Genomic DNA, 13,055 nt, shown 5'->3' on the forward strand with positions numbered 1-13,055 from the left:
CAACCTTCAATGTAACCATCCGCGGTTAGTTCAAGGCTCAAGTACGGTAAAAAAAAAATAGTGCGATTAATCTGCGTTAATACGTGATTAATGCGACAATTTTCTATGATTAATTAATCTATTAACGCTTTAACTTTGACAGCCCTAATATATATATATATATATATATATATATATATATATATATATATATATATATATATATATATATATATATATATATATATATAATGTATGTACAGTATGTTTGATATGGCACAAAAACAATGACTAGGTGAATTTGTGAATGCCTAACAAAGAATATGCAGGGGCTCGCCGTACCGTACATCTAATGAGCTCCTCACCTTCCTCGCATATGTTGTATTTGTGGATGAGCCACTCGATGATGTCACGACCTGCAAAGTTGTGAGACAGAAGGAAAAAGAGAGTGAATAAAAGGGCAAACTTCCTCACTCGCTCTTTGCAAAGCATACGATTCTCCAAAATTCATGGCTGCATTATGCATGAGCACTGGGACTGCAGCAGGTTTTTCGAAGCACACACACACACCTGTCATGGCGTGTGGGATGACTGTTATAAGGAGCCTCTGGTTTCTCATCTTCACGCCCATGTCCGGGTCCTGCATGGCCACGATCACTTTCTCCATCTGGAAATTAAGGCGCAACACATACATGCAGAACATAATAAGCAGGTGGAATATTCCATCCCTTTATGACTTGTTTTCATCTGAGCAGGTTTTTAATTGCGTTGGTCCGACAGGGTTACACGCAGTGTCATCCCAGGGGGTCATGTCGTCACTTCTAAATACAATGCTGCAGCATACAACAATCACATAAGGTGAAGAAGAAGGCAAATATCCATTAGCTGACTTTTGAGAATAGAAGTGACATGGCCTGTGTCGCCATTGTTCAGCTTGAAGGGATAATGATGACAATGTTAGCAAATGTACAGTAAAGAAGATGTACTCCTTTCCATCTACTGTCTATTATCAATCACGGTTGATGTCTGGAGCAGAATTACTGGTAGGACACATCAGGGATCACTGCAGGGTCTCCACAGCAAATACTAAAACAGGGGAATTCATCCTGTCCATCTAATGATTCCAGTCCATCAAGCATTACTTTATGCCATCTGGTGACCTCCTCTGACCTCATTTGGGCTTAAATCATCAGATTCAAACACTCACTCTGAGCAAAAGCTCAGTTTCTATTTGAACTTACTCATGTGACGCACAATTTATATTTGAATGTTTAACTTCACTGTATAGTTTTATGGTTTTATAGAGATGATGTGCAGTGCATATCTGATACAGCTTACTCCATTTTTATAGTTTTGCTTGAAAACCCAATGGCTATTAATATTAATTGTGATATTCAACTTTTACTTTCAAGTCTTATTTTGCCATAATAACACATTCTACTTTTTGATATAGCAACCTGATTTTATTGTGTTGCTTTCAATTAACCATGACATTATAAAATGTATGTGGACTTACATTAGAAAATAAAAACTTTAACTTTAAAATTGTATAAGATTAGATTTTCACATCTTCAATTTATATTTCACATATAATTCATAATTTAACTCATCCCACAATTACTGTGATTTTCTGTATTGTTTTACATTTCGTTCCATCTTGATCACTGTACGCTGATTTTGCACACAGGTAACAAATGTCAACAGAACTCTTGACTACACTTCTGCTAACGATAAACAAAACATTTTAACAACCAATCCTTCGTACCTTTCGAAAGCATGCCATTTGTTCCCGGTGCCAGCCTCCTCTAGCCAGGGTGTTGATGGTCATCTTGTGGGATGCTTGGGGTAGCTCCACTCAGTCGATGGGACGGAGTGTGAGAAGAAGTGCGAGAGTCAAGTGGTTGTGGCGGGAACACGCACAACAGCTTGCACGGTTTCCCTGTTTGCCACCAGGCGCACCCCAGTGGCGAGAAGAGCGGATTAGAGGATGCCGGTTTTGTGCCAAAGTACTTAAATCACCATCAAAAAAAATGTATCCCCTGCCGCGGAAGCGCGATAGAAGCCCCGCCACAACACTATACGCATGTTTTCAAACACATGAAGAACAGTAGAATACACATGTGGTTTTTCGATTGTCAGTTAGAAACAATGTTTTGGAAAGTGTTTATCGGGATGGTGCGTTAAATGACCAGGCACACAGTAGGAAATCTCAGCATACATAGGAAAAAGCTCGGACGACAGAATGTTGCTTCTTTTTCAATTTTGTTCCAGATGTTGGAAATTTAGATATATATGTTTACATATATGTTTGCAGGGAAATTATTGTCAAGGCGACTTATTAACGTTTTTATTGATTTGTTTTAAAGAAGACCATGCATACAATTACATGCTCAAATTGTAGATTGAAATAAAATGTTCATTTGACAGCCATGTTACATTTGAGTGAATGAGGGTGTAGCGTAGGTAAGTGTAAAGCTATGCAAATTTGTATTATTTACCCCAGCAAAAGACCAGCGGTGAATTTCAGTTGTACATGTTTCCCGTGTCCCAAACAAAGTTGGGGGTGAGGGTACCCATCTCCCATTCTAAAAGTGAGAACACTAGCCATCAGGTGACTTTTCTGTTCATTCTTGGGGTTGTTTTCAGCAAGTGTAGCACATTTGAGCTTATTCCCATTTTCCAAAGCAACATTACAGGGGGGCGGCACGGTGAATGACTGGTTAGCACGTCCGCCTCCCACTACCGAGGACGCAAGATCGAGTCTCTCACCGTGCCTGCGTGTGTCTTCTCTGGGTACTCCGGTCCGGTCTCCTCCCACATTCCAAAGACATGCTTGGCAGGTTAATTGGGCGAATTGTCCCTAGGTGTGCTTGTGGCTGGTTGTTGGTCTCTGTGTGCCCTGCGATTGGCTGGCAACCAGTTCAGGGTGTACCCCGCATACGACCCGAAGCCAGCTGGGATAGGCTCCAGCACCCCCGCGACCCTTGTGAGGAGTAAGCGGTTAAGAAAATGGATGGATGGATGGACGGACGTTACGCTAGATACAATATTAAATCAGCAGCCTGTTAGAATATTTACCTTACACTTTTGTCCCACAGACGCTTCCGTCGTACCCGGAAGTTGCTCCGGCGACGTTCGAGGCTATTCACTTCTCTCATAATCATTCAGCAGTTTTACCAATTTTGCGAGTTTCACCAGCGGTAAGGTCTTATTTTAAATCACTTGATTTTTAGTTACGGCAATGGCAGTAATTAATGCACAAGTTGTTTTTGTGCAATGGAAAACGTTGATATTAGCTTGACTTGCTAACATTACATTAGCCGAAGCAGATGAACGATACTCTGGGACTCACTTGAGGAACTTGAATGTAAACAGTGTACAGTAAATGTGACTTATTCATTCATCCATCATATTTATAAGAATGCACTTCCCAATTACGCGTACTGGATTCTTGGATGTTACTGCTGTTAAATCAATGTCACACACTACATGATTATATACACTATTCGGACTTGAAATGTCAACACCAATAAATAACCATGAACTCAAATTCCAAGATAAGCACATGTTGATCATGTTAATTCTCAAATAGACATTAGACTAGACGATACTGTGCATGTAAATAACCTCAAAATAAATCATACTAGTTCTTTCGACTAAAGTGTGGAGTTAATGTTTGTAAAATTCAATTTGTGTGTCCGTCAGGTAGAGATGGGGGACATACGTCAGTCCTTGTTGCCTCGTGATGTGCTGAGTGCTGCCAAGGAGCTGCTGTACCACTTGGACATCTACATCAGTAACTTGGTGCAATCGGGTAGGCAGCCGTCTCAAGTGGACACAAAGACCTTGGAGCTGGTTGAGGAATTCATTCTTCATGCACCCAAGGACAGAAACGCACTGACCAGGGTAAGGGATGACACGTCAAAACTATACAGTACACCATGTTGATTTAAAAACAAATGGCTAATAATCATGTTATTTTCGCTCAGAGAATGAGTGCACTTCAGGAGCTTCAGCTTTTGGAGATAATGTGCAGCTGTTTCCAGGAACAGAGCCGTGACACTGTTCGTCAGCTTATGTTCTCCGCCCTCTTCAGCCTCCAAGGAAACCAGGCGGATGACAGTCGCATGGGACTGCTAGGCAAGCTGGTCTCTATGGCAGTTGCTGTAGGCAGAGTTCCTATCTTAGAATGTGCTGCCACCTGGCTGCAGGTGAGCATTTTAGTACTAAAACACACAGTGAGCTGAGACTCTACTTCAACTACTTGTTTATTCGTACATTTGTACATTATTGTTTGTATTTTCCTGATTGCTTTTGTGTCTTCAATGTGGGGCTTCTTGTGTTTACAAACGACACATTTATCAGTGAACAAATAATCAGTCTTTGAATTAATCAAAAGAAAATGCAGTGTTTAAATCTATTATTATACAAATCTTTTTGTGGTCTATTAAAATAGTCACTCATGGCTCAAATTATCTAATTGCTAACAGATCCTTTGCTGGCAATAACTACATAACTTATCTAGACTGATATGTTTTGGTTTTTCCAGGGCCAGTACCAATTAAAACTACCGGGTAGTCAAGGAGGCTGATAGCTAATAAAAAAAATAAATAAATAAAAAGGCAAAAATAATAATAATAATAATAAAGCAAACTCAAATTCATAGCTTTGATACATTTCGGTGTTGTGAAATGTTGAATTATTTTGTAAATCTAAGACAATAGACATCTTTGTTTTACAGAGCGCTCCCAGGGTCATCAGCATGTCGTAAAATGTTGGGTGAAAAATGAAGCAAATAAATAGTTCCCTATTGTTTTTCTACAGGAAATTAAGTTTTCCAAAAAAAAATTGTTAAATTGTCTTATTTTTAATTTCACATAAAACAGAAGGTGCAGAGAGTTTCCAGGCTCTTTTATAAAGTTAACTGAAAATTGAAATAAATATTTACCTGAAGTTAACAAAGTTTATTATCAGATTTAAAAAAAAAAAAAAAAAAAAAAAAAAAAAAAAAGCCGATGCCGATATTCATCAAAATAGTGAATATCGGCGCTGATAATCGTCCCGGACGAAAATTGGTCTATTGGTCTACAGTGATATCACCAAACGTATTTCTAGCTTTCACCACAGCCTCTTTCAGTTCTTGTTTGTTTTGGCAGGTTTCTTCCCTTTAATCGCCTCTAAAGCAGGTGAAATGCATTCTATTGGGTTTAAGGGTGGGGATTGAATGTCTAAATCCTTCTACTTCATGAATTTACTTTTTAATGTGCCTAAAAGGGAATTTAATGCTGTTTAGATGTCACATCACAAACAACTGAGGTCTTATGTCTTCGGAACTACATTATGGTCATCTGCCACCATGCTTTTCTATTTATTGTGTTAATTAAAGGACAGACAGCAAAAGTAATATTCAGAGCAAATGAACTAAAAAAATCATCTCTAAAGTGCAAAGAATTCCAACATGATTGTTTTTCCCCATACCGCTGCATCTCTGACTTTCTGTTTGTCTGCCAGAGGACCCACCGTGTCTACTGCGTGCGCCTGGCACAGGTCCTGGTGGACGACTATTGCAGCATGATGCCAGGTTCCGTGCCCACCTTGCAGAATATCCACAGTGCCAGTCCACGCTTCTGCTGCCAGTTCATCACTGCTGTTACCACCCTCTACGACTTCACTTCAGGTGTTGGTTTTAGACATAGGAAAATGCTGAACATCATGTAAGAATAGCAGCTTTCCTACTGTCAAGATTACTTGGCATTAATTAGAGCAGTGGTGTCCAAACTACGGCCCAGGGCCCATTTGCGGCCCTCTGTCCATTTTTTAGTGGCCCGCGACATGTGCTAAAAATGGCATTTGACCCAGTTAAAATAAATTGATAAAAACAAAAATGTTTGGAGATGGTCAAAGTAAGAAGGGAGGGTGTCGAAAAACACAGGTGCCATTAAACATTATTTTAGTTTACGAAAACTAACAAAATAACTAAAGCTAAAATAAAAAATAAAAAACAATTTTGTTAACGAAATAAAATAAAAACGAAAATGCTTTTTAAAAAAACGAAAACTAACAAATATATATTTTATGTTTACAAAACTAACTAAAACTAACTATAATTATAGCAAACAGTCTTTGGTAATTAATTTAATGCATGAGCCTTTGGGGATGATTTCAAATGTGATTTTTAGTCATTTATTTTGATAAAAACCGGAATAATGACGATAGAAAGTATGTCACACAGAAGTGACGTAATCTAGCAGCAGCCAATAGAAAAGCATCTTCAGATGACATCGCTCCCATGGTGTTTTTTAAATATTGCGCACAAGTAATACACATTTAACAAAAAATAAAACAAAAAAATTAAACTAATACTGAAACTAAACTAAAACTAAGCATTTATTAAAGAACTATAACTAATAAAAACTAACAGAACCACCCTGAAAACTAATTAAAACTAACTAAATTTTAAAAACAAAATTCAAAATGAAATAAAAATTAAAAAAAAAAAAAAAAATCCAAAACTATAATAACCCTACTGCCATATTACAATTAACTCATTCACTGCCTTTGACAAGTATACTTGTCAATTGTATTTTTTAGAGCGGTGCTAAATGGGGGCGAATCTGAGCATGCTCCACTGTAAATATCAAACTTGGAAACAACTTTACTGATGCCCAACCACCGGTAGATGACATCATTGCCCCATTTTATAGGAAATAAACACAGTTTCAGAGTCCATGGGAGAAATGGCTGTATTTTGGCAAACATACATTTTTCTGCTGTCAATTATAAAAGAACGGGACGGGACAAAAAGTAGGGAGTCTATTCTGTTATTTGGTAGATTCGGTTTATATATAATTATTGAATGTAATATCACGTGAGTATTGGAAATGTAAACATTTTCTATAATGACTGGCAGTGAATGAGTTAAATTGGTTTATGTACTGTAGTATTTTTCTAAATATGCAAAAGCACAAATAAATTATTTGTACAATTTTTCTGATTAAACACAATTCCTCTTCATAACATTATGTGGCCCTTGCGTCCCTCTGATTTTCTCTATGTGGCCCTCAAATGAAAAAGTTTGGACACCCCTGAATTAGAGTAAGACATTTATTTGAGAGGTAAACCTTTATGCTACAACTGTATTACAAAACAATACAGTTACATTTGACAATCGTTGCAGTACATCCATGTATTGAATCATCTTTTATTAGGTGCGTTTCCATTACCCTCAGTTTTGCGCAAAAGGCATGTTTCGCAAAAGTAAGCTGGTAATGGAAACACCGGATTTGCGAAAAAAACTCTCAAATATCGCAAATAAGTTTTTGCGCTCTCATGAGGTGCTTTTTGAGACGTATCGAAAAAGAAGTATTTCGCAAAAGTGTAATGGAAACACTTTTTGCGCATTAGTAGTCATGTGACACCCGCCCGGTCACGGCGGAAAGGACTGTAACACGTTGTTTATGTGCATTTTTATTAAACTTGCGATTGCTATTTGTTTTGAGAATGATTAATTTCGGTTTTGCATTTTAGTTTTACATGCTGAAGTGATTTGTATCGGCTACTGCACGTCATGAGCGCAAAAGAGAGAGAGGTGTAATCGAGCGAGCCCCCTTCGAGAAGTTGGAGAGGAGAGCTTGAAATCCTGTCCTGCCATGTCTGGTTAACTCATTCACTGCCTTTGACAAGTATACTTGTCAATTGTATTTTTTAGAGCGGTGCTAAATGGGGGCGAATCTGAGCATGCTCCACTGTAAATATCAAACTTGGAAACAACTTTACTGATGCCCAACCACCGGTAGATGACATCATTGCCCCATTTTATAGGAAATAAACACAGTTTCAGAGTCCATGGGAGAAATGGCTGTATTTTAGCAAACCTACATTTTTCTGCTGTCAATTATAAAAGAACGGGACGGGACAAAAAGTAGGGAGTCTATTCTGTTATTTGGTAGATTCGGTTTATATATAATTATTGAATGTAATATCACGTGAGTATTGGAAATGTAAAAAATTTCTATAATGACTGGCAGTGAATGAGTTTAATATAGCAGAAAACATCATAAACTTTTAACAATTTGTAACCCGCCTTTTACCCAGCTTCTGCATGGGAACAACAACATTTTAGGATTAGGAAGTACGGGGCCACTCGCTTTCGTGTCAGAACTACTTGCCGACTGCCGAGGACACACACCAACACCAACAATAACTGCCCGAAACCACCCGGTGAGGGGTGAGTGTTTTTTTTTTTTTTTTTTTTTAAGTAATATAACTACACCGGGCGTCCGTCTACCGTAAACATCATGAGCACCTCCTACAGAACAGCGAGGTCTCACGAGACGGGACATTCCGAGAATTGCGCCTCAGAAGCTAAACTCTCTTCAATGGAAACACCGACAATTCGAAATTGTACTTTATCGAAATAGTACAATATCGCTTTTATTTTTGCGAAAAAGGGTCATGGAAACGCACCTATTGAAGAGATGCACCCCCCGAGGATTGAATCTCTTAACCTCTAAATTTGTGGGGTTTTTTTTTTTTTTTTGTCCTTCAGAAGAGCTAATCCCTCCACAAGATCTCCTCCAGATGATTGTGTCTTGGATCCAAGATGACCCTCACCTCGTCCTGGTCACTTTCTTGAACACGCCCCTGTCTGGCAGCCAGCCAATCAGCTCACTTGATGTCACACCTTTAGGGGGTCTGGTGCGCTGGTGCGTCAAAGCCCCACTAGGATACGGGAGGGATAAGAAGCAGACGCCTGTACATAGTAGTTCAGAAAGTGAGCAGGAAGTAGCAGGTCTTTTCTCGGCACTCCATTTGAGTGTCCTACAGGTCAGTGTCTTCCGATTTGTTTTGTGTACATACATGCATACTTTTGACCTAAACATAACTCAGCTTCAACATGCACGTCATCGCTCACTTTTTTTAGGTCTTCATGGTCCTGCCAAACATACTCAATGAGAAAGGCATTTTTGGTCGCCTGGCGCTGCTCCAGATGGACTCTTTGGCCTCACTGACCTCTGACCTTTCCCGGCAATTGGACCAGGCCGACAAACATAAGCACGCGTCGGCCGCTGACATGCATGCGCTCACGCAGTTGGCTCTGGACAGGCTGGCTCAGGCCGTACAGGTCGCCATGGCCAATGGAGCCTTGCTCTGCTCGAGAGGTACGTGTCCATCGGCAGAGAAAACCGTGGCAAAAGAAAGACTTCAGGGGTGTAAATATATTTTCAATGTCATGTGATTTAAAGAAACCCAGCTAATGGTTATGGCTTCTCCTGAAATATCCCACAGATTGCAGCTTTGGTCTTAGGAATCAAATGAACATGTACTTTATCGTGTAAATTTCTTGTCATGTGTTTATGGTGTGCTGTTGTATTGTTCTCACAGAGGACCTGCGAGCCATCTGTTCACGCCTGCCACACAACAAGTAAGAAACCATCTGCACCTCATATGTAATGTGCTCTGTAATTTCATGTTCATATACAACTACCCTGTGTCATGAATTCACATTCTTACAAATGTTTCATGTCATCAACAATGTCCCCGTGTGGAGGACAAAATATTACTGCAAGTACACCGTGGACACTTGCAACATAAGCACAAATGGTTCTGGATGCAGTGCATCCTTTAATTTGTTTGGATTTCCAATTAATTTTTCTGCTAAGAAACAATATAAATGAATTTCACATTCAGTTACATTTTAACACGAAACTTTGAAATGCTGTACTGCAGCATCATCAGTTTTGTCATTGAAGATTAGGCTTACAACGTTCAGGATTTCTTTGGCCAGTCACTGATCAACGAGTTTCAAAAAATGATAATCGATCACCGACTCCATCACAAGATGAAGCGATATCTGTTTTAAACAATTTTATACAATGTTATATTTACAGTCAAGTGGACTGGCCCACGAATAGCGAAAACACATTTATAATTGATGCCAAATGTTAATGCATGGGGTGTAGTAGTAGTAGTAGTAGTAGTAGTAGTAGTAGTAGTAGTAGTAGTGATCGCTTGGCCAATTAGATGGCCGTTGCGACCAGTCGTCTGAAGTTGTCTCGATCCTGGGCTCGAAGCAGAAGGTCTGAAAGAGGACTTGTGGCAGCCACCTGTGCTACCCAGGTGAGTGGGGAGAATAAACCAAAATACATTTTCAAAAGCCACTGATAAACACAGAATGTAACATGGAGTGTCTTATTTTGCGGAGCCAATCAATGACATCATTGATCGGGCAAATTAAGACATCACAACCGATTACTGATTTTGCATAAAATGCAAAATTACGGCCGGTTCCGATCGAGTCGCTCAGGATGGAGTGGTCTATTGAAGAGCAAAACAAAGTCAAGTATTTGCTATTAGATGTAGTGATTATTGGTAAATTTAAAGGCAGTTGAATTAGTAGCAAATCTTACTTTTGATTTATGCCACTTTTGGTGTTGCTTTTTTTTTTTTATTGTGCTTTTTAGTTCATTCACAGTTATTTTTATTGCTTCCACAGATCATTAAAAAGCATTAAAAGTCATTTAATGGATGTGCTTAAATTATGGCCCTAAATGGCATTTAAAAAAAAACCCATTAAATACGATGTCCAGAGGCATTAATTAAGAATTTAAATACACTTGATGTAAAACTATTGTTTTATGCTTAATTTTACATAAAAACATTGTGCAAAGGAATCATCCATCCATCCATTTTCTTGACCGCTTATTCCTCACAAGGGTCGCTGGCGCCTATCTCAGCTGGCTCTGGGCAGTAGGCGGGGGACACCCTGGACTAGTTGCCAGCCAATCGCAGGGCACACAGAGACGAACAACCATCCACGCTCACAAGCACACCTAGGGACAATTCGGAGCGGCCAATTAACCTGCCATGCATGTCTTTGGAATGTGAGAGGAGACCGGAGTACCCGGAGAAGACCCACGCAGGCACGGGGAGAACATGCAAACTCCACCCAGAAAGGCCGGAGCCTGGACTCGAACCCGAGTCCTCAGAACTGGGAGGCGGACGTGCTAACCACTCAGTCCACCGTGCTGCCCGCAAAGGAATCACTATGACATAATTTAGCAATAATAAATTTTATAAAAATATATATTTGTGGGGACTGGTGATTAGTTGTAATTTACAATGAACAAAATGGCCTTGCGTTCATGAGTTGCTTCATGTTCCAAATACCAATTGTTGTAAACCGTATTTACATTCACATAAGCATTTATTGATTGTTACACTTCAATTGACCGATTGAATTTGAAGATAACTTAATGTTCCTATCGTATAACATGAAGCACTAATCACGCTCACTGGCACAAAATTACCCACACGCATGTAGAACTCAATGTTTTACACTCCTTTTAACGGTTCAGCATAGTTTTGTTTTGTTTTTTCTTAAACTTCAAATAGCTATGAATTACTTGCTATAAAATTACTGTATCAAGATACAACCACATTTGGTAACCATATTTGTCCAGTTGTATGTTAACAAGGGAATAAAAAACTAGAAACAATATTGTACAATTAGAACTGATATGACGTGTGATTAAATCGCAAGTTAACTGTCAAAATAATGCAATTAATTGCGATTAAAATTTGTAATCCACTGACAGGCCTAATATATAAACCGTGATCACATTCATAATTTCTGCACTAATAATATACTTGATGATACAGGTGAGCATATGAGTATATCTGTCTAACAATGTTTATTGCCTTGTGTGTTTGTTTCAACAGTTTGCTCCAGCTGGTGTTGTCAGGCCCTGTGATGTACTACAACAACGTCCACACCCCCCCTCTGGCCTTCAGCCCTCACGCATCCCACTCTCCCATTGCCTCGCACCCCATCCACCCAACACACGCCCCCCACACGCCGCTGGCCTCCCATTCCTCGCCCCATCCCGCATCCCATCCCCAGTACCCAGCACAGCCCTTCATGACTGGGATGCAATTTCCCTTCCGACCCAGCCACTGAAGGAGAAAAAAAAAATGATGTCCTCATTTGTGAGTGAAACTTATTCTTGTGTGTGTGTGTGTGTGTGTGTGTGGGGGGGTACATGAATTGTGTGTTTGAGTAAGTGATTGTACAGTGTCTAATGTATCATAATGTTAATAAGCACATTGACTTCTGAACGTCTGTGTGGGTAACATGTTTGGCCAATAAATATTTTTGTACTTTCCTTTTACTCCATTGTAACTGTTGTGCTTTACTCCAGCCACTAGTGGTCACTATTGTTTTATTTCTAGCTGGAAAGCTGCATCTTCTTCACCAAACATGGGAAAGACAGGCACATGATTAAGTTCATTAGGTATTGCTGCACAGGGTATTATGAGGATAAGAGAATGAATTAACTTTTACATTGGTAATAATGCAGAGTTTTGATTTCATCTTTAACAGGGGTATTCATTAAACAGTAAGCTGTAACGGGACACTATGCAATGGAAACCATAAGCACAGTATGGACTGTGCATATTAGTAATTAACAGGCCTTGATAATTGTAAAAATGCTGTTTAAAAGAACTAAATAAATAACTATGCTAATATAGAAAATGTGTTGACGGTAGATTTTATTTTTAAGATACATTTAATGTGATATATATATCCATCCATCCATCCATTTTCTTGACCGCTTATTCCTCACAAGGGTCACGGGGGCTGCTGGCGCCTATCTCAGCTGGCTCTGGGCAGTAGGCGGGGGACACCCTGGACTGGTTGCCAACCAATCGCAGGGCACACAGAGACGAACAACCATCCACACTCACACGCACACTTAGGGACAATTCGGAGCGCCCAATTAACCTGCCATGCATGTCTTTGGAATGTGGGAGGAGACCGGAGTACCCGGAGAAGACCCACGCGGGCACGGGGAGAACATGCAAACTCCACCCAGGAGGGTCCGAGCCTGGACTCGAACCGGAGACCTCAGAACTGGGAAGCGGACGTGCTAACCACTCGACTACCGTGCCGCCCTGATATATATATATATATATATATATATATATATATATATATATATATATATATATATATATATATATATATATATATATATATATATATATATATATATATATTAGGGGTGTTAAAAATC

The 13,055-nt window shown here is 39.5% G+C and overlaps 2 protein-coding genes across 7 annotated transcripts in view; one reads left to right on the forward strand and one right to left on the reverse strand.

Annotated features, from left to right (window-relative positions):
- The window catches only part of rgs11 (regulator of G protein signaling 11), a 30,945-nt gene extending 27,924 nt beyond the window's left edge, over positions 1-3,021 (reverse strand). For 3 of the 5 annotated variants that reach the window (XM_077504244.1, XM_077504235.1, XM_077504219.1), the window contains exons 1-4: positions 2,749-3,021; positions 1,745-1,918; positions 550-646; positions 345-395 (exon numbers count right to left, since the gene is read on the reverse strand). In XM_077504244.1, coding sequence (XP_077360370.1) covers positions 345-395; positions 550-646; positions 1,745-1,807 — 211 coding nt within the window. In that variant the 5' untranslated portion in view covers positions 1,808-1,918; positions 2,749-3,021. Of the gene's footprint in view, positions 1-321; positions 396-549; positions 647-1,744; positions 1,919-2,477; positions 2,710-2,748 lie in introns of those variants that run through there. The other 2 variants (XM_077504226.1, XM_077504255.1) reach the window with 2 other exon arrangements.
- ints15 (integrator complex subunit 15) lies at positions 2,804-12,149 on the forward strand. 2 transcript variants are annotated; one of them, XM_077504267.1, is made up of 9 exons: positions 2,804-2,819; positions 3,078-3,179; positions 3,685-3,885; positions 3,969-4,190; positions 5,491-5,656; positions 8,528-8,805; positions 8,903-9,140; positions 9,364-9,403; positions 11,701-12,149. In XM_077504267.1, exons 3-9 carry the CDS (start codon positions 3,691-3,693, stop codon positions 11,936-11,938), a joined length of 1,377 nt encoding a protein of 458 aa, XP_077360393.1. In that variant the 5' UTR covers positions 2,804-2,819; positions 3,078-3,179; positions 3,685-3,690; the 3' UTR covers positions 11,939-12,149. The 2 variants fall into 2 exon arrangements, with proteins under 2 accessions (XP_077360393.1, XP_077360404.1); XM_077504278.1 differs by lacking the exon at positions 2,804-2,819 and having other exon boundaries at positions 2,870-3,179; positions 3,689-3,885.
- The last annotated feature ends 906 nt before the right edge of the window (positions 12,150-13,055 follow it).

Source organism: Festucalex cinctus, chromosome 1 (assembly GCF_051991245.1).
Source record: "Festucalex cinctus isolate MCC-2025b chromosome 1, RoL_Fcin_1.0, whole genome shotgun sequence".
Lineage (NCBI taxonomy): Eukaryota > Metazoa > Chordata > Actinopteri > Syngnathiformes > Syngnathidae > Festucalex > Festucalex cinctus.

Coding starts and splice junctions, on each gene's coding strand:
- ints15 (XM_077504267.1), top strand. CDS start 3,691: ATGGGGGACATACGTCAGTCCTTGTTGCCTCGTGATGTGCTGAGTGCT. Junction 3,886..3,968: donor ACAGAAACGCACTGACCAGG/GTAAGGGATGAC, acceptor ATTTTCGCTCAG/AGAATGAGTGCACTTCAGGA. Junction 9,141..9,363: donor AGCCTTGCTCTGCTCGAGAG/GTACGTGTCCAT, acceptor TTGTTCTCACAG/AGGACCTGCGAGCCATCTGT.